This window comes from Prosopis cineraria, unplaced genomic scaffold (genome assembly GCF_029017545.1).
Source record: "Prosopis cineraria cultivar Desert tree isolate PC_DT_omini unplaced genomic scaffold, ASM2901754v1 PC5, whole genome shotgun sequence".
Classification (NCBI taxonomy): domain Eukaryota; kingdom Viridiplantae; phylum Streptophyta; class Magnoliopsida; order Fabales; family Fabaceae; genus Prosopis; species Prosopis cineraria.
In genome coordinates, this window is record NW_026555336.1 from 16,356,528 (window position 1) to 16,381,636 (window position 25,109).

Sequence of the window (25,109 nt, forward strand, 5' to 3'; positions counted from 1 at the left end):
TCCTTTAAACAATTTGAAAAATTATAAAAAAATTGTTTTGTTTTGTCTTGGATTATTTGAAAAACTTGTTTTGGATTTTTGAAACTTAAACTCTTGAAATAATGTTACCTTAGTTGTTTTACTTTCTTAAACAAGCTTTCTTTTAGATTGTGTGTAATTGATTAGAGAGGCAAAAACCCTAGTTGGAAGAAGCCTAAATGCTTTTGTACAGTTTGTCTTTAGCATTTATGCCTTCTAAAACTTTTTTCCCTCTTAATCAAGGCTGCATTATTACATTTGTTGTGGGGAAGATGATAATGGCATTCATTAAAAATAGTCAAGAGACTTAAAAGCCTAACCTTAATAGATTGATCAACATTTTTGTTAGCCCTTTGAGTCTTTTGTTTATTTTCTTCATTTCTTAAACACTATCACTATCTTATCATGAATTGTATGTATTGTTTTCAAAGTGTGTTTCAACATTCTCATCTTTCTTTGGCTTAACTTAGTGGATATAACTCATTTTTTCATTTTCATTCTTCCATCATTCCGTTTCATTCAAAGAACAAGTGCATTATTCTTTTATTACTTGATACTCGAGATGACTTGGAATGTGAAAAATAAAAGAAGAAAAAACAAAGAAGGAAGAAGAAAGAAAGAAAAAAATGAATGATGAGAAAACTGAAAAGAAAAAAGAAAAAGAAAAAGAAAAGAAAAGAAAGAATTTAAATAAAAAAGATTAATACTTAGGCTACAAGTCACATATTTTATTCTTTGCTTTTCACATCCATTTCACTTATATTTTCATACATTTTTCACTTTGCATCCATTTAGTAAAGTCTTAAAAAGATTTGAGTGTTATTGCATATTTACATCGTGGCCAATATTTAATTCCTTAAGCCAAATTCTAGCTTTCAAATGCAAATTTAAGAATCCATTTCGCAATCACATTACATTCCATTAAAGTTTATTTGATTCTTTAGAACACTTGCATATTACTAGTGGAGAGATAGAGGGATTATAAGCTTATGGTAAGACATTTTTACTAAAGACTTTGAGTGAAATGATTAAACTTTAAACGCTTGAGTGCTTGAGTGCATATATTATTCTTGTGAGGCTTTCTTTAAGAAATTGCATCTTTTTAATGGTTTGTTTGTGATTGATAAGGTATTTTAATGATTTGCTTTTGTTTTTGTAAAAAGTTTTCTAAACTTTTAACTTGATTACTCTTTAACAAGTTATTTTTTTTTTACTCTAAAATTTTAAGAGTTATTTTTTATTTTAATTTTGCTCGAATTGTAAAAATAAGTGTGAGAGAGTTAATAAATCATATTTATTGCACGCTTTTCTTTTTTATTATTAACCAAAAATTATGTTATGTTTTCCGTCTCTGCTCTTCTCGCTTCTTTAATCCGTTCCTTTCCCTCCTTTGTCTTTGTCTATCGCTTCTTTCCCTCCTCTCTATTCTCTGAAATTTCTGGAACCCCAAGCTCTTCATTCTCCATCTTAGTTGCGCCACCGCCAGATCTTAGTATCTGGTCATCGGAGAAAATATGGCGGAGTCTTCTTCTCCGACGCCTGAGCAACCCTTGTGGAGTTATCTCAGCTGACGAATTGCAAAGGTGTGCATTTTCTTTTTTCGTCATTGTCTCGCCCGTGTTGATTGATTTCTTCTTCTTTGCAATTTTCTTCTCCTCCACGGATGAATCAGTTAGAATGAGTAGATGGAAAAATTCAAGGAAGCAAATGAAATACATTTCTAGAACAATCTCAACGTTCATTACGTCTCTACCAGTGATTACTCCTCCGTCCTAGCTATTGCATTTTCCCTTCAATTTCCATTTGAATTTTTTTTTTTTGTTTCAAGGCAGGTGCCTTTTGATTTGTTTTGTTTGATTTATTTTGTTTGATGTATTATCCCTGCCTCTGCTGATTCATTATTTTTTGGGTTTAAACTACAGACAACAGTATCTCGTAGAAAAGTTTTGATTCATTATTTATTTCTTGCCAGCAGTAGGGATAGTTGAAAGCCCCTCATTTTTTATTTATTTTCCTCCGTTCTATAGCCAAGATAGTTGAAAGCTCTTCATCCTTGTTGATCAGTAGATTCAGTTCGCATAGTTAATTTATATGTCTTTGTTGGTCGGCAGTTTTAGTTCGCCTTTTCTTCCATTGTCTCAAGGTGAGTGGCTTTCCTAGAAGGTATTAACCAGAATTTTTTTTACATCCATTTGTCTTTCTTCCATTTTAATGATGCCTTGATTCATTTTAGAATTACAAAAGCTTTATATGTTGAATTTGGAAGGATGCCTGATAACATCTACATCTTTGGGTTCTCTAGCAAGTTATTTTACTTTCTTGGCTTTTAAGCTTGATTTGAGACCATACTAAAATCATATCCTTTTCAAGATTAGTATTTTCTCTTTGTTTCTTTTGTTTTTTTTTTTTCCTTTTGCTTCTTTTCTTTTTGAGTGTTCAAACTTCAATGGTAGCATATTATCCTGAAAATGTTATATGTTCAGTAGATTTGAGTTTCTTACATTATGATGTCCTTTCTTGATTATTTTTCTTTGTAGATGTCATAACAAAAATGGGTTTGCTGTTGTGATTTTCAAGGTATAATTTCCCATACATACTTTGTTCGTTCTTTGCCAATGACCACTATTTTAAGCGTGGGGTATCCATTATCAGTATCACCAATAGGGTCTTTATTATATGATTGAGCATTGTTGGGGTCCATTGAGTAGAAATATAAGCATCCCTTCAACACCAACGGTATCTTGCTAAAAAATGAGAAAATCCTGGAAGTCCTTGAAATGATGATCCTAGCCAACAAAAAGTCAAATACTGAAAGACATTTAATGAGTTCACAACGATGCAAATTTAGTTGGATTGACCTTTCATTGATTGGCCCTTAATATCCCTATAACTCTTTCATTTGCCATGATTGCATTTTTTTCAGCATTTTGGGAAGTCCAATTTTGCAAATTGACCTTTCTGTGTATAATGATTTCCATATCTTTGAAGTCTTGGTATTAGCCTCCATATCCACGTGAGACATTTATTGCCTTCTGCAATTGATTATATGCTCTGTTTCTACTGTTGCCTCTTGAGAATAATAATTATTAAAACAAGTTTTGGAGTAATGAATTAAATAAAATGCAAGTACACTAATGTAGCTAAAAATTAAGGGATTTTCTGTACAAATTAGAACCTTGGTAATCTATCCAGTGGTAGCATGTTCCCTATTTGAAAGCATGAGTTTTCTATGGTTATTTTATTCCAAAGTATTATTAATTTTACCAAGCTTCCCAATATTCTCCTCTTTTTTTATTTATTTCTTTTTAGAGTTATGAACTTCAGTCTCATTAACTTTATTTATGGCAAATTGGTCCTTCCCTTTATGATTTTGGTTTATGAAAGGCTCTTCTTTAGGAGACATAGAATCACGTGTGTTGTTAGAGATGAACATGATCTTAATAGCTCAATATTCCCCTGTGAATAGAGACCTAAATGTGTTGTTGAATATGCAGGGATGTCTTAAACAAATTTTGCTTTTGCTGTACGAGTTTTTTGGGACCAAATTTTGAAATGATATGAAATCTTCTGAAAGTGTGTTATATTTAACTCCAAAGTGTTTTTTTCCAGGTTAAATCACTGCATTTTGTTCAATAAAAAATAACTGACCTTCTTTGTCAATGTACATTAGCTCAGAGATGCAAATGCTGAGAGAGAGAGAGAGAGAGAGAGAGTGACTTTTCAGACGAAAAGAGCATGCGAAGTCTGACCAGAGATATAAAGAAATTTAAATGATAAATTTTCATTCAAAAATTGGCATGAGGTACTCATTAAAAAAAAAAAGAGAAAACTCACTTTTTCTTTCTCTATAATTTCTGTTATTTTCCTCTTAGGTGCAAGAGTTTTGGCAGACTCCAATTTCCACTATTATAAAATTGAATAGTTTGCTTTATTATAAAAGTCCTTGCCTTTTAATATGATCTATATGTGGCAATTAGTGATTAAATTTTTCTGTCAATTTAACACACAAGGGATACTATGTGCTGTAGCTATTTGGAAAAGAGACAAAGAGTGGGATTTTGGTTTGTATAGGAAGGAACTCTGCAATGATTCTAGCCTTGATTTTGGTTTATAGTCACGTGCTTATTACAGTTTGTAGTCCAAAATTTACTCATCACGGATAAAGTTAGATTTTGGTTTTTTCCCTCTTTGTTGGGATTTTGCAACAACTCTAGGTACATCATTTATGACGGGAAGCTAATCTTTTTGTGTATGGCTGTACTCTTGCTCATTTCAATGTTACTTCAGTGATTTTTGTTCAGTCAGCCACATTTTAGACCTCACTTTAATCTATTTTCCTTCACCTGTTTCCATATAACATTTGCATTTAAATATTTTACAATTAATATTGCAATATAAATAAATATTACAGATGATTAGTTACACTTTTGCTGCCATTTATCATTAGCATTCCTATAAGTATTATACTGCTATTCCTGTGATGTTCTTTTATCAGTTTAATTACTCTTTTGCTGCCATATCATTGAAAGTGTAGATTTACTTTTTCTGAATTGAAATATGTTTAAGTTTAAGGTAAACTAGCAATTCAAAGAATTGGTGCCAGCCTTTTGTTTAGGCATTGGAGAATGCAATTGGAATCTCAATGGCCATAACCAAGCATGATCTTAATGTCACTGTTTTCTTTTTTCTTTTTTCTTTTCTTTTTATTAATGTCACTGTGTTTTCTACTTCATGCTTATATGAAGTTAAGCTTCTAAAGTTAACAACATATATAAACCAACAGTTCAAGATGCGTACATCGATTGAACTAATCATGAAAGGAATTAATTATAAACTTGGAATGATTACTTTCTGATTTCCAAGTTAAATATATAAATATATATATATATATATATCCATTGTGTGAAATTTGTGCTTAACATATACATAGAAATTCATAACTTGCTATGAATTGTGTGCCGTAGGCTATAATGCATAATTTGTCAATAGACTATCATATGTTGGTATGTAGCAATGCACACTTTTCAAGGCAGTTCTAAAGGTATTGTTGTTTCCTTACTTTATAGTCAAGACCTTATTATATGATATATTAATATAAAAGAATTTTGTTTTTATGTTAGATTTGTATATACACTCTTTCCTATTATGGCATAAGCTTGCAGTATTTTTTGCCTGATTCTTTATTTGTTTTTTCAGGATATTTTAAAATGCATGGTCATACCTAACATTTAGTGTAATGGTTGAAGTCTTAAAAAACTTTTTTTATTTGTAAGTTGAATTTGAAAATAAATAACTTTATACTTAATAAATTACACTTTTTTTTTTTTAATCTTCTTGCACGGGTAGTAAAGTCTTGGCCATGTATCTAAGAAAAATATAAAAAAAAGATATCAAAAGAGTATTTTTGTCTAGATGTGAAAAGCAAGTGATTGTGAGAGAGTATTTAGCTATTGCACATCATATACATCTAAGTTCACTCAACTCTCCTACCAATGAGAGATTGAGCAAATAATGTGGCTTTTATAGATTTGATTATATAGGAAAAATTACACCTCATCAAAGATCAAAGGGAATGTGATGGGAAAATCAATTAATTGTTACAAGACTGATTCTAATTCTTGTATAAAGGTTTTCTAGAGTATGAATCTTGGCTTAATTAAGATGAAGTTGTCAAGTTTTGTTGTCCTACAACTCTTAAAACACAATTTTATTATTAATTATAATAAATATTTGATCATTATGTAAGTCTAACCTTTTCATGCAGTACATGAGGAGTAAATGCTTGAATAATGTTTGTTTTGGAGCCTATGGAGATTTTTATTTTTTATTAAATTGAAGAGGTACTTTTGGTCCATAGAAGGCAAAGGGATGAGATGAGGGGATCCGTTCTTAAATATGAAAGTAATATTGTAATATCATTCATCTGAGGTTTTTTGTTTTTTTTTTTTTTTTTTGGGTAGGCTAAACATATTTGCTCCAGAAGTCTTAATTGCATCCAATAATATTATAAGTTAGTCTGTACATAATTTTTGCTATGGCCATATCTCCTGCAAGTTTTTTTTTTTTTTTTTATGGTTTTATGCTTGATAATTGTGGTTTCATTGTCTTTTAGTTCTTCCTTAGATTTTATTCATAATTTAATAAACTGTTAGTTATAATCTCCCTATGCATCGCATGGGTAGTAAAATCTAGTTAAAAAAAAAAAAAGAGAGTTGGCATGAAGGAAGATGTGGAGCAGAGAGAGACGGTCAGTGGAGACCCAAATTGCAAAGAAAGGGACTTCAAACTGTAAGCCATATCTTCTGGTTTCTTGTGCTTCTCTTACTATTCTTCATATGGTTATCTCTCAAATCATTTGATGGCTTCGCATTAGTTATTGTATCTTTCCCATCATAGAGGTAAGTGGTCTCTCTGTATCATGCTATGATGAGAAAGGGTGTATCTTCCGCATTATTTATTTATGCTTGGCATTAGTTATTGTATCTTCTCAATTTATGCTTAGCATGGTTTCTTGGTTCTTTAGGGGGAGGTCAAGAATGTTCTCAGGGTTGGTCAGAAGTGTTTGAAAGGGCAAGGCAGTGGTATTTGTAAGAATTTTTCTAATATGATGATAAATGTTAATGACTCTTGATGATATTTAAAAATAAGGGTCTAAATTTTGAAAGGGAGACCATTAATTATTTTGGTTAAATAATCAATGGATGTTTATATATTTATAGCCTTGTAGTACCGGCTAAGTTTTATTCCCCAATTACATTGCAGCAAAGCTCAAGAAGATTGCAGAACATACTCAGAAGCTGCAAGTCATGTAGCAGACCAGGTTTTATTCCCCTGCTTTCCCAATTACATTGCATGGATGAATGCCAATCTTTCCCTGGCATCATTTTGGATGATGATTTCCCTGTGTGTGTGTATTATTTGTTTGCATCTTGAGGAATAGTTGGCGATGTAACCTGAAAAACTTTTTTTACGATTTGGAGAGGCACACATAAACTTGGGAATGATGATCACCTGGCTTGTGGAATACGCATGTATCTTCCTACCTCAGTGGGTGAATAAGGGGTTATTATAGAGTAGCTTGTAAGATTGTAGACACCAAAGGGTATGCCTGTATCTTTGAGAATAGAACTTGTAATTACTCATAGTTATTTCTGTCATAAGAATGATATATATATATATATAGAGTAGAGAGATATTATTCTTCTCAGGTTGCATATGTCTGTGATTATTGATTAGGCATTTCATTTTGCTACCTTATATTACACCTCTTACCAAAGATATCAAGTTTTAAGGGTCTAGCTATTATCATTTACTTCTCATTCCAAGTGTTTTATATGCACAAAATGCATGTGTATTTGGGATAGACTCATTAAGATTAAGCATATACGTCATATAGATTTCTCTTCACCTGATCACTATGTAGATATGTTTCTCTTCACTATTTTTCCCAGAAGGAAATATGAACAAAATATGTATGTATTTGATCATTACATAACTTGATCAGTAAATACACGTTTCTCTTCACTTTTTTTCCTTGAGGAAATATGAACAAAACATGTATGTATTTTAGGTGGATTTAAGCTTAAATATATACATCTTACAGATTTCAGTAAGTTTTACTTATGGCTTATGTTTATTGAGTTTATCTAACTTTTGCACTTGAAAGAACTATAATTTGTCATCTGAATTTTTTAATTCATGTTCATTATGCATAGGAAAAACATAATGGTCAATAGTTACTTTGTTATACGTATTAAAAATAATTCAAAGTTTTTGAGTGGCAGGATGCACTGAAATAATTGTAGAAAATGGCTGACAGGGAGCTTCTTGCTCTTAAATAAGAGCTTCAGAAGGAAATAGGATGGCAAGATGAGGACCCTTCAACATTATGCATTTTTTTTTTGTACAATTTTCACATATATGGGTGATAAGAAAGCGTGTGTGGAACACATGTGATTTTATTTTGTTGTTATTTTTTTGTTAAGTACACTTTCCCGTGCACAAGATGCAAGTGTGGTGGACAAGTAGGGTGACAATTTGGGGGTTAAATAATTGCTCATACTCTCATGTTCACATTGATGAATGTCAAAAGCAATTATGCCTAAATTGTGCACAGATTAGTAAAGCAAAAAGCTTTGTAAACGATGCTGTTGTGTTCAATGATCCTATAAAAGTTAGGTGGCAGTGTCACTAGGAAATAGGAATTTATGCAAGTGTTATCATGCAACTTGGCCATCGATCGAACCTCATGTAGTTAGAATGATTTGAATCTTTTCTTGGTCTTATCCAATTTAATTATTCAACAGGTCATCTTGATCGATAAATTTTTTTAAAAGTAGTTAATGCTATTGGATATTGTTTGACACTGTATTGGGAAAATTGTTTATGACATGATATAATTGATTTATCATGTTAAATATTATCATGAACGTTTCTTGTACATTATAGGATATAAAATTCTTACCCATGTTGGAACCATGTAGAATGAATTAAACCAATTAAGTGTAAGCCTTAAATTGGGTATCTTCATTCATCATGCATATTAAACAAACATGGGCCATATTTACAAATGATGTGCGTTATTTCTGTTTGCTATTCAAATTGGATTACATATGTTTTAGTCATATAACTTATAAGCTTGATTTCATCTTTATGGGTCTCAAACATCAAAATTGCATTGACTACACCAATTTCTTTCATATATATGAAACTTTTAATTATTTTTAAATATAAAAGTAATATAATATGCTTTATTATAACATCAAAAAATATAGGCTTCTGTGCAATGCATGGGGAGTAAATGCTACTATGATATAATATAATAATATGATGTCATTTTGGTAACTGAGGATAAAAATATATTTACATTAAAGGGTCTTGGAATTTTGGTATTTCGTGGAATTTTATTGTATTCTCATATTTATGTGTGACTTTACAGTAATTCTTCCTTTTATATATGTCAGGCTTGTTCACCATGATAAGTGTTCTAAGTCTTCACTGTCTCGGCTTTGAGATCTTTGCAGGCATCTGAGGCAAGTGAAAAAAGTTTTGTTCTTGCTCTCTCATTCTTCAATCTTCCTGGCATCCAGGCATTGTTTCTTCCACCTCCAGTCCTTGTAAGTTTCTGCATCTCCATTTCTTCCTCTTTCTTTTCTTTGTCTTCATAGTCAAGACTTATGGCTTTCTTTTATTATTTGGTGATACATTATAGCAAAAGCGTATCCAAAGTCCTTACTATAGCAACCAAAATAGTCTGATATGTTAGCTCTAAAAAAAAAAAAAATAGAAATGCTTCAATGGCCACAACGTGAATCTAGATGGTTAAGGTGTACGTGACATTACTTGGAAGATAAGCTTTTAGTTTTTGGCATGACAGTACATCCAGAAAGCATGTCCAAGATTTTTTTATGCAAAAGATTCTTTAGATATATATATATATATATATATTTCTAAAGTCTTTTTTTTTTTAGCAAAACAGACCAATTTTATTAATATCAATTTCTAAAGTTGTTTTGATGACCTTTGTTTTTTGTCTTGATATCAGATATATACAGAGCATTTTTTATTTCCTTCAAATTTTCTTCTCTCATAATTTCTTTCATCTCTTCACTTTCATTTTTGTTTCTGTTTTTTAAGTTTCTTCATACCCTACCTCCATAAAAGATATTTCATGAGATTTCACAAATGTTAATAAATTAAAATTACACAAACCAAAAGTGTGTAAGGATTTAGTTCATCTATATTTTTATTAGTTTTTTTTTGTCACACAAAAGTTGAACAGTAAACCATATTATTTAGAAATCATAATATGTAAATATTGCATTTTTATCCATAAAAGTTGGATCTAGCAAAAAAAAAAAAAAGTAGTTTCTGGTAATATGCTAAACTGTTCTCTAATAGGATGACAGGTGTGTAAAAAAAAAAAAATTGCAATCACATAAAGTGTGGAAGTTACTTTATAGGAAGAATGACACAAAAATTCCTCCTGAACAGATAAATGATAGAAAGGTACCGTAAAATATTTAGGAATAAGGATTTTATGGGTAAGATCAATCTAAACTCAACTCATCCCAAGAACGCATAGAATGATTCTTGAAATATTATATGATCAATATGACACACAAAACGTGAAAGGAAATAGTTTAGAAGACGTTATAAAGAACCCTTGTTTTTTTCGCACAAAATAGAGTAGGAATGAGTGTGTTTATTTTGGAATAGGCGAGGTTATTTAGGAATAACAAAGAACAAACTAAATGAAAATACAGAGAGCTTATTTTGAAGTAAATAGCATGTATTGAAAGAGAGTTACGAGACATTGATCTGAAAGACTTTATTTGGGAATAAGAAGAGCTATTCCCAAATAAGCCATTCCTGACCAGACTATTCCTAAATAAGTGAAACTTCAGAAAGACTCAACGCATATAAGCTTATGAATATCATATCACTATTTTGAAATAAGGTTGCTATTTCGAAACAGGTTATTTTTGAATGGGCAAAAGAGAAGATACTTGGAAATAAGGTAGGCTTACTTAAGAATAACTTATTCTGGAATAAGATCACTATTTCGAAATAAACCAATAAAGGCACTTAGATGATTTAATTTTGGTTCTAAGAGCGCTTGAGACACCTTGCAAGCAATACACGAGGTCCTTAAGATATTAAAGATTAAATCAAACACTTAATCTTTAGCGAGAAATACAAAGTAAAAAGATTTAAAAAGATTTTTCGTGTTTCTACCTATTTGGGTATAAGACTAGTATTTAGGAGTAAGGATTCTAGGAGAAAGATATACAAGATATAGAAATTTGAATCCAAGTTTATTAATTTCCTTACAAACCATTATTTCTTGATTATTAAACCTGTCAAACACAACTTCTTTTATTTTGTAATCATCAAAATTAGGGTTCAAACAAATAGACTGAGTCATGAACTAAATAAACACATTGATATGAAGTATGAACAATACACAATTATGACTAAAAAGGACAAATAGGCTATTAAAACATAAGCTCAGTTGAAGGCTAAGGATTGGTGTTTTTGGATTTAGAGAAGATAGGACCCTTCTTGATCTTTACTGCATCAACTCTGGCCATAAAATCTTTCACCCAGTCATCTGTGAGGATATCAAGGTGAGTTAATGAAGGTTTCTCAAAAATTTTTGAGGGAGGTGAGGATAAAGGCTTAGTCACAGGGTCTTCTTCCTTGATAACTTTGGGTTTGAATTTTCTCGCACTTCTCTTCTTTTTGTTCATAGGGAATGCTTTATGCTGTTTTGACCTTGAATCCATAACTTCTTTTCCTTTTGCACTTTGCATATCAAAACTACTCTTCAACTCTCTAACTTGTTCTTCCTCTTTTTATTAGCATCAAAGGGTTGAGGAGAGAGTCTGACAATATCATCAGAGGCCAGTAAGGTAGTCAAAGGCTTCGGATTCATAAATACTTGAGAGTTCTGCTTTATAAGGTTCTGGAAAAGAGTTGTAGTAAGGACACCTGGAGATTTGGGTGAAGATTTTTGTGAAACAGAAGTCCAAGATGTCACCTCTTCTATATCAGAATCCTCATTGCCGTAGGTATTAGCAATGGCCATAACAGCTTTTAGAGCTTCATTTACTAAGCCCCCTTTCTTTTTGGATGATTGACCATCTGTGTCAACTGGAGGATCAGGATCAAGTTGCTTCTCAGTACCAAGAGCTTTTAAAATGCCTAAGGTACTTGGACCCTCAAGTTCTTCAAAATCCTTCTTTGTTTCATGGCTGTATCAGTGATGTGCATAGAAACATGTTCAAGAGTGCATATACAAGTGTAGTTTGTAATGTCCACTTTGACATTACCAAAATTTACCACACTATCACAATAAACAATCATAATTAGGAGCAATGATTGCTCCTAAGTTCACATTATATATATATAAGGGTTAAAATAAATATCTTTTAGAAATAATTGTGGAATATTTGGGATCTCATAAAAAATTTTTAACTTTATAGTTTGAGCTCAAACTTAATGATTTATAAAGGTATGAAAAACATGGAAAAGTTTTGAGAAGCAAAACACTTCAACATAGGGTCAAAAATATCATTTTTGAGTATTTTGGCATATGCGCCACGGCTCGTGGTTCATGCGCTGCGACATGTGGCACAGATAGGGAAATTTAGCTGTTGCATTGTGTGCTGTAGCTTGTGTGCAATGCGCCGCAATGCACGTGTCCATGATAATAAAATGCTGTAATGATAGCTCTTTGAGATGAACTTCAAATGTGGGCCATTTTCGCATTTGATGTCTGATTGGAGTGATTCAAGCGCCCACGCGAAGCTTATTGAATAAGTTAACTAATGGTACAAGTTTCGTTACAATTTAATACCGTATGAGAATTTTAGACATTTGGATGCAAAAGTCAATTTTTAAAGTAATTTTCAAGTATCTAAGTATCCAAAACTCAAAACTCATGTCATTAATCCATTTTGAGGCTTGAACCAAGTCCAATGGACTAAAATATACGTGATTGAGCATTGAAACACACTAAAACATACCAAACACAAAATTTAGCCACTTAATGCTAATTTCACCCAATATAGCCAAAATGTAAAATCAACACCATATACACTATTTGGCTTTTATTGCCATATAATACATCACATATACATTGTCACTACACATATAAAACATACCTTGCACTCTTGTATTAGTATTTTAATTCATCACCACAAAAATCGTCACATATTCACATCACATGTCTTATTAGGTTAAAATACAATATAATATAGTATGAAACAAGTGCAACCAATTAAAATGATATGCATTTCTAGTTGGCAACATATAATATCATATTACAAGTTTATATACACCATTCAAATCAAAATTAAGCATTACTATTCGTGATGTAGCAAATCTGCTAATTTTTGCCTAATTCCTTTCCTTGCTTAGACTCACCAGCAGAACATGTAAAATGATAACCACGAAGTGAGATAAAAATTTCAGTAACTAAGTTAATCTACATTATCGATTAACATGCTAAGTTATAAACAAGTTTTAAAATAAGCATGATATACACACCATATAAGATCACCATAAATTATATGCATGATTACTAATCATTCAGTCTTCCAATACTCCTAATCGAACCAGTAGGCTATTTCACGGAATCAAACCATATGTATGGTCCCCAAGCTCACATCAATGGTAGGACTACTCAACCACGGTGTCCTAAACCACTTCTGGACTGCAGTTTTCCCTATTACAAGTAATTATGGTGTCGTTGCTTTAACACCACATTTTACGGATGCTAAGGAGCATATTCTCTAACTATGCACCCTTTTGGGTATTAAAGAAAGTAAGTTTCTAACACCGCACCCATTTTCGAGCACTAAAGAGAAATATGAGCTGCATCTAGCGTGCCAAGGTGCCAACAGTGCTATATGGACTTAATTTTTACTAACTCTACTAGGGTGACTTCCCATCCTCTAATATGCCACATTTCACTACGTATCTCCATTTGACCATGCATAAATCACTTTTTAAACAAATATAACAAATCTTACTACTTACTTCAAAAATATGGAGTTTCACAAACCAATACTCTACTCATTTTCTAAAATAGTTAACTTTTACAAAATTTATACATATATACTTAACAAATAATAGAAAAACAACTTGAGAATAATTTATATAAGGTAATAAATAATACAAATTATTTAGTTACATCAACCTTTTTGTTACTAAAAAAGTTATTCGTGGTACTAAATTTTTTCTTCTATTGAGGCAAGTTTGTTCACACCACAATCTATATCAACAAGTACTATATGTTAATTTTTAATTAATACAAGCACTATTAACTTTCCACTACATCCAATTCTCCCACTTCTCACTTATATTCTCAATAAATAGGCTTGTCAAGATTAAATTTTCTCACACAATGCCTTCAAGCCTCCCTTTAACTCTATCACAACAAAACACTTGGCATCTCAACTTGTCACACCTTAAAACCCTATAATCAAGCTAGGGTTTGATCCGATTTTCACTAAACAACAATTTAATTTCATATTATCATTTATCCAAGGTTAAGAAACTTAAGCCAATCCTTTAGAGTCAATAGAAATCTTTAAAATATAGACTCATAGCTTAATTCATTCAGAGCAAATTCTCCCACTTTCAATTTCGTTAGAATACTATGACTATGGTTTATTGTAGTATAATTTGACTTTTGTGATTATTGGTTGTATTGGAACATGATTGTTGAATTAATTTTCATTCCCTTTAAATGCTAGAATTTCATCCACTTGGATAAATATCATGTCAATGTGATTTTTTAAGTAATTCTTAGTCTTATATTAACCTAGCATTTGTTATGTTTGGTAAATGTTTGATTAAATGCTTGAGTTGCATAGTTTTGTGATTGAGTTACATATGAACCATGGCTGTTGGGGAGTGAAATTTAATTAGACACTTGGTTAATTTCAACGCTTAGCTAGTGAGATAACTTAAGGGCTTGTTATGAGCACTTAGGGAATTGAATTTGTGAAATTAGGTTATTTGAGATAGTTGTCTTAAATAAACACTTTTTCTAGTTAAGGAAGAAAGGTTGAGTGAGCTTTCATAATCAATTAGAGACTAAGATTCTTCCATTAACAACACTCTAGGGTTCCTACCTTTATAGGAAAGCCACCACCATACTCTTAGGTTTAGTTTGCATTTAATTTCATTAGGTAATTAGTTAACAATCTCATTTAATGGTTAATCTATTCACTAAGTTTTCTAGCCTAGGTAGTTAAAACCTCCTGTTTGTGAGAAGACCTAGGGTTGGATTTATATTACATTACGGTTACTTTTGGTTAATTTTGAGGGTTGAGCAACAATTCTTATCAAAATTTGGCACCATTGTTGAGGAGGTTAGGTTTAGCTCGTAGGATAGTTTTCTTAGTGCTCAATTTGTATGAATATCACTATACCTGATCATAGCCTTTATTCACTCAGTCAAAGGTGACTTTTGATTAGGTTAAAGTTTAATGGTCATCATGTAGGAATTCATGATAATCTCAGGTCAAAGGGCTTAGTGATATAGTTACATATGAGATAAGCTTATGATTTATACCATGCAGCTTTCTCATAGCGGGTCGATCCAGCCTCTTGTACTCTTTCAAGTGCTTATGACTTTAATTTGTATCTCTTTAATTAATCAAAGTCATACTAGTCTTATTTCATCTATGATCCAATAAAGATGATCGACTAGGGACATTTAGGACAATCACTATAGTTTGTCCAGGGATACAGATATCATATTGAACATGCAATTATTATGATAATAAAAGAGAAATTCATTAAATAACAATGTGCATAATACAATGATTGGCCTTAGGGCACAATTTCCAACATCCTCCCACTTGTATTAGATACAATCATTAATTTGTCTAATCCCCATTGTCCTGACATGATGCTTATGTTCCACCTATGCAAGAGGCTTTGTAAGAGGATCAACAACATTGTCTTCTATTACTTTGCATATTTTTATATCACCTCTATTATTAATCTCTCTGATAAGGTGGAAATGCCTGAGTATATGCCTGATCTTTTGGTGTGACCTGGCTCCTTGCTTTGTGCAATTGCACCGCTAGTCACATAACAAGTTTATTGGATTTGAGATGTTAGGCACTACTTCTAGTTTGGCAATGAACTTCCTAATCCAAACGACTTCCTTAGCTGCATCTGGTGATGCTATATACTCATCTTCTGTTGCAAAATCAACTATTGTGCTCTACTTTGAGCTCTTCCAGCTCACTACCCCACCGTTTAAGGTAAACACATTCTAATTGTGATTTAAGGTCATCCTGGTCAGTTTGGAAGCTTGCATTTGTGTAACTTGTAACAATTAGCTCGTCATCCAATTTGCCATGTACTAAGAATAAATCCTTAATCCTTTTTAAGTTCTTTAGGATATTCTTGATAGCAGTCCAATGATCCTTTCTTGGATTTGCTTGGTATCTGTTAGTCATACTTAAGGCAAATGAAACATCCGGTCGAGTGCACATCATAGCATACATGATAGACATTAGGAAATTCTTGATAGAAGTCCAATGATCCTCCCTTGGATCTGCTTGCTATCTGCTAGTCATACTTAAGGCAAATGAAACATACGGTCGAGTGCACAGCATGGCATACATGATAGATTCAATTATCGAGGCATATGGAACCTTACTCATGTGCTCTCGCTGATTTTGTGTACTAGGACACTGGTCTTTACTGAGATGAATGCCATAAGAGATGGGATGAAACCCCTTTTTGAATCTTGCATACTGAACTTATGTAGTACCTTGTCTATGTATGTGCTTTGACTTAGGCCTATTAGCCTTTTGGATCTATCTCTATAAATCTGAATCCCAAGGATGTAAGTGGCTTTACCTAAGTCCTTCATAGAGAAAGATTTTCCTAACCAAGACTTGACATTCTGCAAGATAGGAATATCATTTTCAATGAGTAGGATATCATTTATATATAGCACTAGAAATATAACTGTGCTACCATTAACTCTTTTATAAACACAAGGTTCATTAATGTTTTGAATGAATCCAAACTCTTTGATTACTTTACCAAAACGTTGATTCCAGCTCCGAGATGCTTGCTTCAATCCATAAATGGATCTTTAAAACTTGCACACCTTTCCAAAGCCCTCTGGACACACAAAACCTTCAGGTTGTGTCATGTACACTTTCTCAAGTAGACATTCATTAAGGAATGCTGTTTTAACATCCATATGCCATATTTCATAGTCATAATATGTTGCAATGGCAAGAAGGATTTTGATTGATTTGGTCATTGCGACTGGTGAAAATGTTTTATCATGGTCTACACCATGAGTTTGGGTGAATCCTTTTGCAACCAATCGTGCTTTGAAGACATTTACTTTACCATTCATGTTAGTTTTCTCCTTAAAAACCCGCTTGCACCTGATGGTTTTTATTCCTTCAAGTAGATCGATTAAGGTCCATACCTTATTGTCGTATATAGATTGCATTTCAAATTTCATGGCATTTAGCCATTTTTCGGTATTTGGTCCCACTATGGCTTCTCAATAGGTGGTTGGTTCATTGTGTTCAATGAGCAACACATCACGACATTCATTAATCAGAAATTTATATCTCTGAGGATGATGCCGTGTCCTATTAGACTTTCGTGGGCCTTGTGTTATTTGAGTAGGCTTATTTACTTATTGTGAGTCTTTTCGATTTTCCATTCGTGACTCTGTGCTATTTTATGGTTCTTGAATTTCTTCAAAATGTATTTTGCTCTCATTGGTTCTTTTAGAGATAAATTTTCTTTTTAGAAAGATATCATTTTGAATTACAAACACTTTGTTATTAATGGGATTCTAAACATAGTATCCCTTTGTTTCTTTAGGATACCCCACAAAAAGGTACTTTATGGTTTTGGTTGCTAACTTGTCTGAAGCTTGTTTCTTAACATAAACCTCACTTCCCCAAATTTTGAGAAAAGATAAATTAGGTTTCTTCCCGGGCCATATCTTATATGGTGTCTTCTTAATTGCCTTCGATGGAACACGGTTCAGTGTGAACACAACTGTTTCTAGTTGGCCCCAAAAGGATGATGGAAGATCTACTTGACTTATCATGGATCAAATCATATCTAATAGTGTTCGATTTTTTCGCTCAGAAACACCATTCCATTGTGTTGTTGCTGGAGGAGTTAATTGTGAGACTATCCCACAACTCTTGAGATGATCAATAAATTCTTAGCTCAACTATTCACCTCCTCGATCAGATTGAAGAGTTTTAATAGTTTTGTCAGGTTGGTTTTGTATTTCATTTTGGAATATTTCGAACATTTCAAAAGATTTAGATTTGTGTTTCATTAGGTAGCTATATCCATATCTACTGTAATCATCAATAAAGGTAATGAAGTATAGATAACCCCCTCTGGCAGCTGTGCACATTAGTTTGCATACATCTGTATGTACGAGTCCTAGTAAGTCATTAGCCCTCTCACCATGCCTAGTAAAAGGTGCTTTCGTCATTTTTCTTAATAAACAAGATTCACAAGTGTCATAAGACTTAAAATCAAATGAGTTGAGAAGTCTATCTTGATAGAGCTTAGAAATGTGTTTCTCATTTATATGGCCGAGACGACAATGCCATAGGTAGGTTGGATTCAAATCGTTCGATTTGATCTTTTTGGTATACAAGCAACATTAGTCGCTATACATTGAATAGTGAGGAGAATCCTCACTGCACATAGATACTTCACACCGAAATGCGGTTCTTTCACTTATATTTTCTCATTTAATATCCCAAAAATTCAAATTATCAAGTAATCATCTAAATCTTTAATCTCTAACTAATTACTAATTTATCTCTAATTAATAGCTAATTACAGGATTAGAAAAACAGGATGTTACATATGGGGGGCCTTGTTTTATGTAAGATTTGAAGTCTTGATTTGAGCATAGAGCTTGCTCCACTAGGTGGAATTGAAAATGCATGAATATGAGTATGATGGATGGATATAGATGAATTTTTATATATGCATATTATATTACTTTTATTGAAATAATGCTGCTTTATCTATTGTTTATGATTTTACTTACTAATCGATATTTGGATTATATCTAAGCTACTGGGACGTATGTCTTACTCCGTTACTTTTGTATCTATGTGAAGAGAACACGAGAAGATCGGAAAAGGAAGCAAGAAAAGAGTAGTCTCACTTAATAGTGGTATGACTATCAATTATATAGAATGAATGTATAAAGTTGTATTTAGAGTTTAATTTAGGATGCATAAATATATATGAATATAAATATGTGAATGTGTATATGAATTGTGTCATGAAAACATGCTAGATATGTGATATTGCATCTTGCTAAGGGTACCATAGTAGTGGGTATGTGGGTAGGCCTAGATGCTAATCAAGCAAGTGTATGTTATTATGTAACTTGTTCTACTAGTGTATATATATATGAATGGTCAGGTGAAGTTGCATATGTGTGAGAACTTAACACATATGTTGAGGCTGAGCCTCATTTGGAAGAGTTGAGTATATTTGTGATTCTCGACTATATGACGAGGCAAAGCCTTATATATGTGAGAGTCGGATAATTGAATGTTGAGCAAGTTTATGTGTATATATGATTGCATGTTTATGCCTCGTATAAGTCCACAGTTGTGTAATGTGACATTGAGAGGTTAAATTGAGTATTTGATGTGATATTTGTATTATGAAGAGTTAATTAGGTGTATATAGTCTTTTTGGGCTTAATTCAAGGTTGGAGCAGTCTAATTAGATAAGAAATGAGAATTAAGCACTTAAGGTGCAAGTTTTGAAAGAAAAAGTAGCTTTTTGCACTTGAGTGTCTAATTTTAATTTGGACCATCGAATCAAGCTCAAACTTAATCTCATTAGAGAGAATGCATTGTAAGCTTCGTGTGGAGCTTCAATCATTTCACTCGATCGTCGAATGTAAAAATGGCGTGTGTCAAAAGTTCATCTTCTGAGCTAACATATGATAGCAGATTTTACTGTCATGTGTCGTGACACATTATGTGCCATGCCATGAAACATAAGATAGAGAAGAATAGAGCTTATGGCTCTATACCACATGCTACTGCATATGGTGGTATGAGCTATGGCACATGGCACTTTTTAAGGGGAATAATGTTGTGTTTTATTGAATCATATACTTGTATTTGCATTTTCATCAGCCTTTTTATTTAATGACTTTGCATTTGACACTAAAGATTTATCTTAGTTCAATGCGAAACTTGGCCTACGTCTAGTCCTCAAGATCACCATTAAAATTTTCAACTATAATCACAAACTTAAGCAGATGCTTGCAACTTCAGTACAACTCATAGGACTTAACTAGTCTTGTTTCAATTAAACCAACCTTGAAATAATAAGCAAGTTGTTACAGTTCACTTGAAAAATCTCTTTTCAAGATTTCAACTTTGATTTAAAGAAAAATTCTCTCAAGATAAGCTCTCTATACTCCAAGTTCTTGAAGGTTGTCTTATCCACGGATCTTTTATATCTGCACAAATAACACACACCTCTTCTTTTAGTTTTGTAATCATTAGAACATATGACTTAATAGATGAGCTTGAGAAGGGTATTTCCTCTTATCATATAGGTACAATACCAAAAGGGCTAATTCTAACAAACTTTCTCCACTCAAGCTTGATTTCCAAGAGGCCCCCAAGCTATTAGAGGAAAATTCTACTCTCAAGAACCTTAAGATTGTGCATTCCATTGACATATTAGAGGAGACCAAGGCAAATAGTAAGCACTTCCACAAGGAAGTGAAAATATCTCTAAATGATAAAGGGGTTGTGTAAGGTCCCAGCTTAAATTAGGCTTTACCATCTCCAATTACACATTAACAATTACCAACACGGTAATATTAGAGTAATAATCCTTTTATTTGTTTTCAAATCGTGGGCTCCTGACTTCTTAAAATATATATTCAAAGAAGAAGACTATTGGAAGCACAAACATAAATAAACAACTCAATAAAATACAACTTCTCAACCTTGAAAAAAAGGGCCATGCATCACGATGTGTACCATATGTGTTGCATTATGTGGTATAGAGTAATGTGCTTTGTTCCTATCTACATCATGCATCGCAGCGAGCATATTGTGTGCCACGGCACATATGATAGCAATTTCTACTGTCATATGATAGCTTGGAAGATGAACTTTTGCCACGTGCTATTCCCACATTCAACGTCCAATTGGAGTGATTCAAGTGTTCATATGAAGCTTATAACATACACTAGCTAATGGAATAATTTTGGACTTAATTTGAAGGTTCGATGTAAAATTAGACACTGGGTGTGAAAAGTTACTTTTCTTTCAAAACTTGCACCCTACGCACTCAATTCCTATTCGTTGTCCTATTAGACCACTTCGGGCCTTGAACCAAGTCTAAAAAGACCACATACACTTGGTTGACACCTTAAACCACAACAATTAATTATCCATTTTGTCCTCAATGTCACATTACACAAGTGTGGATTTATATGAGGAATACACATACAACACATATTTACATATATATAACTAGATTTGTTCTACTTGCAACCCTCTAACTCTCACATATGGGGCTCCATCTCATCATATGATAAATAATCAATACATACTTAACTCTTCTAAATGGGGCTTCGCCTCACCATTTGTGTCAAGTTCTCACATATATATACAATTCACATTCAACACAATCATCACATCAATTCACATATAAACAAGTGAAATAAGTTACATATAACAAACTTTCTTGAATGGCATCTAGGCCTGCCCATATACCCTTCATTAGGGCATCCTTAGCATGATGCAACATTATATACATATATAAGTAAGATTTCACTATACAATTCATATACACATCCACTTATATATCCTAGTGGAAACTCAAATTTTAACAACATATCATACATTCATTTCACTTAAAGGTAGCCATACTACTATCAAGTGAAGCTACTCTTTCCTCAATTCCTTTCCTGACCTTCTCATGCTCTCTTCACCTGTGTTTGAAAGTATGGAGTAAGACATACGTTTCTGTAACTCGGAGGTAACTCCAATTACCAATTAATAAGCAAAATCAAACAATAGATAAAGTAGCATGTGTTTTAATAAAAGCAATATCATATGCATATACAGAAATTCATTCTCATCAATCTCATTATGCTCATGCTAATGCATTCCTAGTTCTAGCAAGTGGAGTAATCTTTACGCTCGGACTAGGACTTCTGGTCAAATAGAATAGGGCCTACCATACCACTACTCAAACCAAGTAATCCTCTTCGTGTATGGGTGTGTTCTTAGGACCATCATGGCGGAGTTAAATTATATGCTCTGGATCATCACGACTTCCTAGCCTTATATAGAGTAAGACCACGACCCTCTACCCTAGTCTAGGATAACCTCGTGGATCATTTCATATCCTACGTCTGTCGTGGCGAAGTTAAGCTCTACGCTCTGGATCATCGAGATTCTTCTCTTAGGTTCGTCCTGGTAAAGTCAAGCTCTATGCTCCAAATCATTAGGATTCTTGCTGGACCTCCTCACGGTAGGGTCGTGTGTTGGAAATTGTGCCCTAGAGCCAATCATTGTACTATGCACATTATTATTTAATGAATTTCTCTTTTGTTATCATAACAATTGCATGTTCTATATGACAACTGTATCTTTGGACAAACTATAGTGATTGTCCTAAATGTCTCTGATCGGTCATCTATGAGGGATCAGAGGAAACAAGACTAGTATGACTTTGATTAATTATAGAGATGCAAATCAAAGTTATAGGCAGTTGAAAGAGTACAAGGTGTTGGACTGATTCGCTATAAGAAAGCTGCATGAACTATATCACTAAGCCCTTTGACTTGGGATCATCATGGATTCCTATATGACGACCATTGGACTTTGACTTAGTCAAAAGTCACCTTTGACTGGGTGATCATAAAGGCTATGATTGAGTTTAGTGATATTCATATAGAGAAATATGGGTGATTAAGAGAGAATTTTCCTTCACATGAGGTGAGAGATATTACTAGGCCTCTCGATAAGTAAGACTGAGAAACATATGGCCATACTACAATGGAAAAGGTTTTTCCATTACTATTGTCAGTCTACTTAGAAATCGAGAAAGTAACAGTCAGGTAAAGGAGAATGACAATTTCATGTCTCATGCTGACCAAAATATTGGGCATGACAAAAGGGATGTAATAAGGTTGTATGATAGGCTATATTAGATCATCAATCTTCATGTGAATTGGGTAGTTCCAATATCTTGTTAGAGGCCACTTGTGACTTGTGGGCTAATAGTGTAACATCCCGAAAATTTAAAGACTCGAATTTATTTTAAAAATAAAATAAAATATCTATAATTAAATTAAAATTACGAGTAATTTGATAGAGGTTCAGAATTTTAATTTTTCTCAACAAAATTTGGTTTTTATTTGATTTTTCAACTATGAAAAAAATTACTCTAAAGTTGACCCAGGCTTTTGTGTTATAATAAAAAATATTGGGCTCTTTCTCGTAATTTTTTCCAAAGTGTCAGATCAGCATTTTTAAAAGAAAACTGGACAAAAACGAAATAGAACAAAGAGAAATGGAAAGAAACGAACAGAAGAGAGGAAGAAGAGAGGAGGAAGAGAGAGAATGAGGTTCAGATCTAGGAGGCTTGTGGCCACTGTGAGCACGGCTACACAACAGGTAAACATCCTACTTTAATTCTCTTCCTTACCTCTTGATTTTCTTCAATTTTTGTAAGAGAAAATTTTTGGAATTTAATCCAAAGGCTTTATTCTTGTAAGCTTTAGTTTCCTTAGGTCCTTGGAAGGTTTTTTTGAGTTTCTACATGATGCCGTAATGTTTTGAGCGGGTAATTAGATGAAAAAAGAGTTTTAGGGTAAAGGTCAAACCTCAAGAGGATGGTTTTGCTCTTTAATGGTTAAAGCCTATTGATTTAGTTATAATCATACTATTTGAGCTCAATAGATTTAAACTAAGTTTGGTTTTCATTATAAGGGCTAATGGTAAAAGTTGGTGATACTAAGTGAAGGTTTTTAATTGATTAAAAATTATATGAATTAAAAATTGGCCTAGTGGTGGCAAATAAAACGGTTTTAGTGATTAAGTGGTATTATGTGAATGGTTGGTTTAATATATGAACTATTGGGATGGATTATGGCTCATTGACCTAAGTTATGTGGTATGAGTTATAGTCTTCTTATAAGCCATTTGCCATAAAAAGTAATGTAAATCACTTATATGTTGTAGGGAATTATTGGTAGAACTTATTGAGAAGTTAATGAACAAGCCAAGTTTTATTTTGTACAAGGAGAGCCCTTTTGGTACCAAAGGATTGAGGTAACAGGAAAATTTATATTTCTTATTGCTTTGTGATTTTTGAGTAGATAACATTATCTAGCATGTTATTACATGTTTTAAATATTGAATGCAAATAAATATGTTTTAGAAGGGTTTATGGGGTATTACTTTAATAATAATGCATCTATATTTACTATCTATTTAATAATGATGTTACTTTTAGAAATAAGATTATTAGCATGCATTGCGATTATGAAAAAATGAGGAGTTGTACTTAGGGAAGTACATCAGGTTTGGTACCTTAGATAGGCTAAGGAACCACTTAAGGATGAATTATGAGTGTTATAATACCTTGAGTGTTGAAGTGGTTAATACTCGAAAAAGGTATAAAAAGGGTAAGAAGCATGATCTCGGTGAGAGTTCACCAATGAAGAGATGTGGTCTTGTGATATTCTATGGCTCACTATCAGTACTCAATGTTGCCTTTCATATTGTGGGCTCAGTACACTAAAGTGGTTAGTGGATTGAGTGTTCGACAGCTCTTAGTGGGAGAGGGAATCCGGCATATAAAGTGTGAGGTTGAGTGCCTAGGCCAAGGTAGCCCTCACATGGAGAGTTAGTCGGGCTGGCTCTGGGAGGAAGTTAGCTTTGACTGCTCAGGATTCATATCGAAGGGGCACAGGCGGTTCGGTGCATCAGATCATGCCTTAGTTTATATGTTGTGCCTATGGAGGTACAGTGGGTACAAGGTTTACCTACAAGCTAAAGAGTGCCAGGGGGCATTCTGTTGGTCATGAAAGACCATACCGGCCTATGTCATGTATTCATGCATTTTAAATGGTTAAATTATATACTATGTTGAATTTATTATTCGTTTATTTGATTATGGCTTACTTTGTAATAATCAATATAAATTTCTCTATTACTGAGACTGTGGTTGTCTCACTCCTTTCTTTTCAATATTTTCAGGTCCAGGTGAAGGAACCGGTGGAGGATGGGGAAAGGAGCAGAGCTAGGGGTTGTGTGTGAATTGTAAAGAACTGCAATCCCTTTCTTTTGAGCAATTCTATTGTTTTGTATTTAGGATTAGGGTGCCAGTAGGATGTGATTATGCATATGTGTGTGAGTATATGTGGATTGTATGGCTTGTGTATAAATTTTTTGTTTGCTTGTGGACTTATGGTCAGAAAACTTAGCTATGGTATGTCGTTTTGATGGATTTATTTAGTAAATCAAGTTTCCACTGCACGAAAA

At 33.0% G+C, this 25,109-nt stretch overlaps 1 protein-coding gene across 27 annotated transcripts; it reads left to right on the top strand.

Moving 5' to 3' along the window:
• The first annotated feature begins 1,390 nt into the window (after window positions 1–1,390).
• On the top strand, window positions 1,391–25,109 carry LOC129311657 (uncharacterized). 27 transcript variants are annotated; one of them, XR_008593357.1, is made up of 11 exons: window positions 1,391–1,601; window positions 2,556–2,595; window positions 4,983–5,059; window positions 6,201–6,306; window positions 6,542–6,605; window positions 6,781–6,838; window positions 9,042–9,134; window positions 11,383–11,729; window positions 23,083–23,237; window positions 23,805–23,894; window positions 24,825–25,109. XR_008593357.1 is itself a non-coding variant. In XM_054954051.1 (6 exons), exons 2-6 carry the CDS (start codon window positions 6,246–6,248, stop codon window positions 24,882–24,884), a joined length of 336 nt encoding a protein of 111 aa, XP_054810026.1. In that variant the 5' UTR covers window positions 1,391–1,601; window positions 2,556–6,245; the 3' UTR covers window positions 24,885–25,109. The 27 variants fall into 27 exon arrangements, 2 of the variants coding, with proteins under 2 accessions (XP_054810026.1, XP_054810027.1); XR_008593345.1 differs by having other exon boundaries at window positions 4,983–6,306; XR_008593341.1 differs by lacking the exons at window positions 4,983–5,059; window positions 11,383–11,729 and adding an exon at window positions 10,496–10,537 and having other exon boundaries at window positions 23,077–23,237.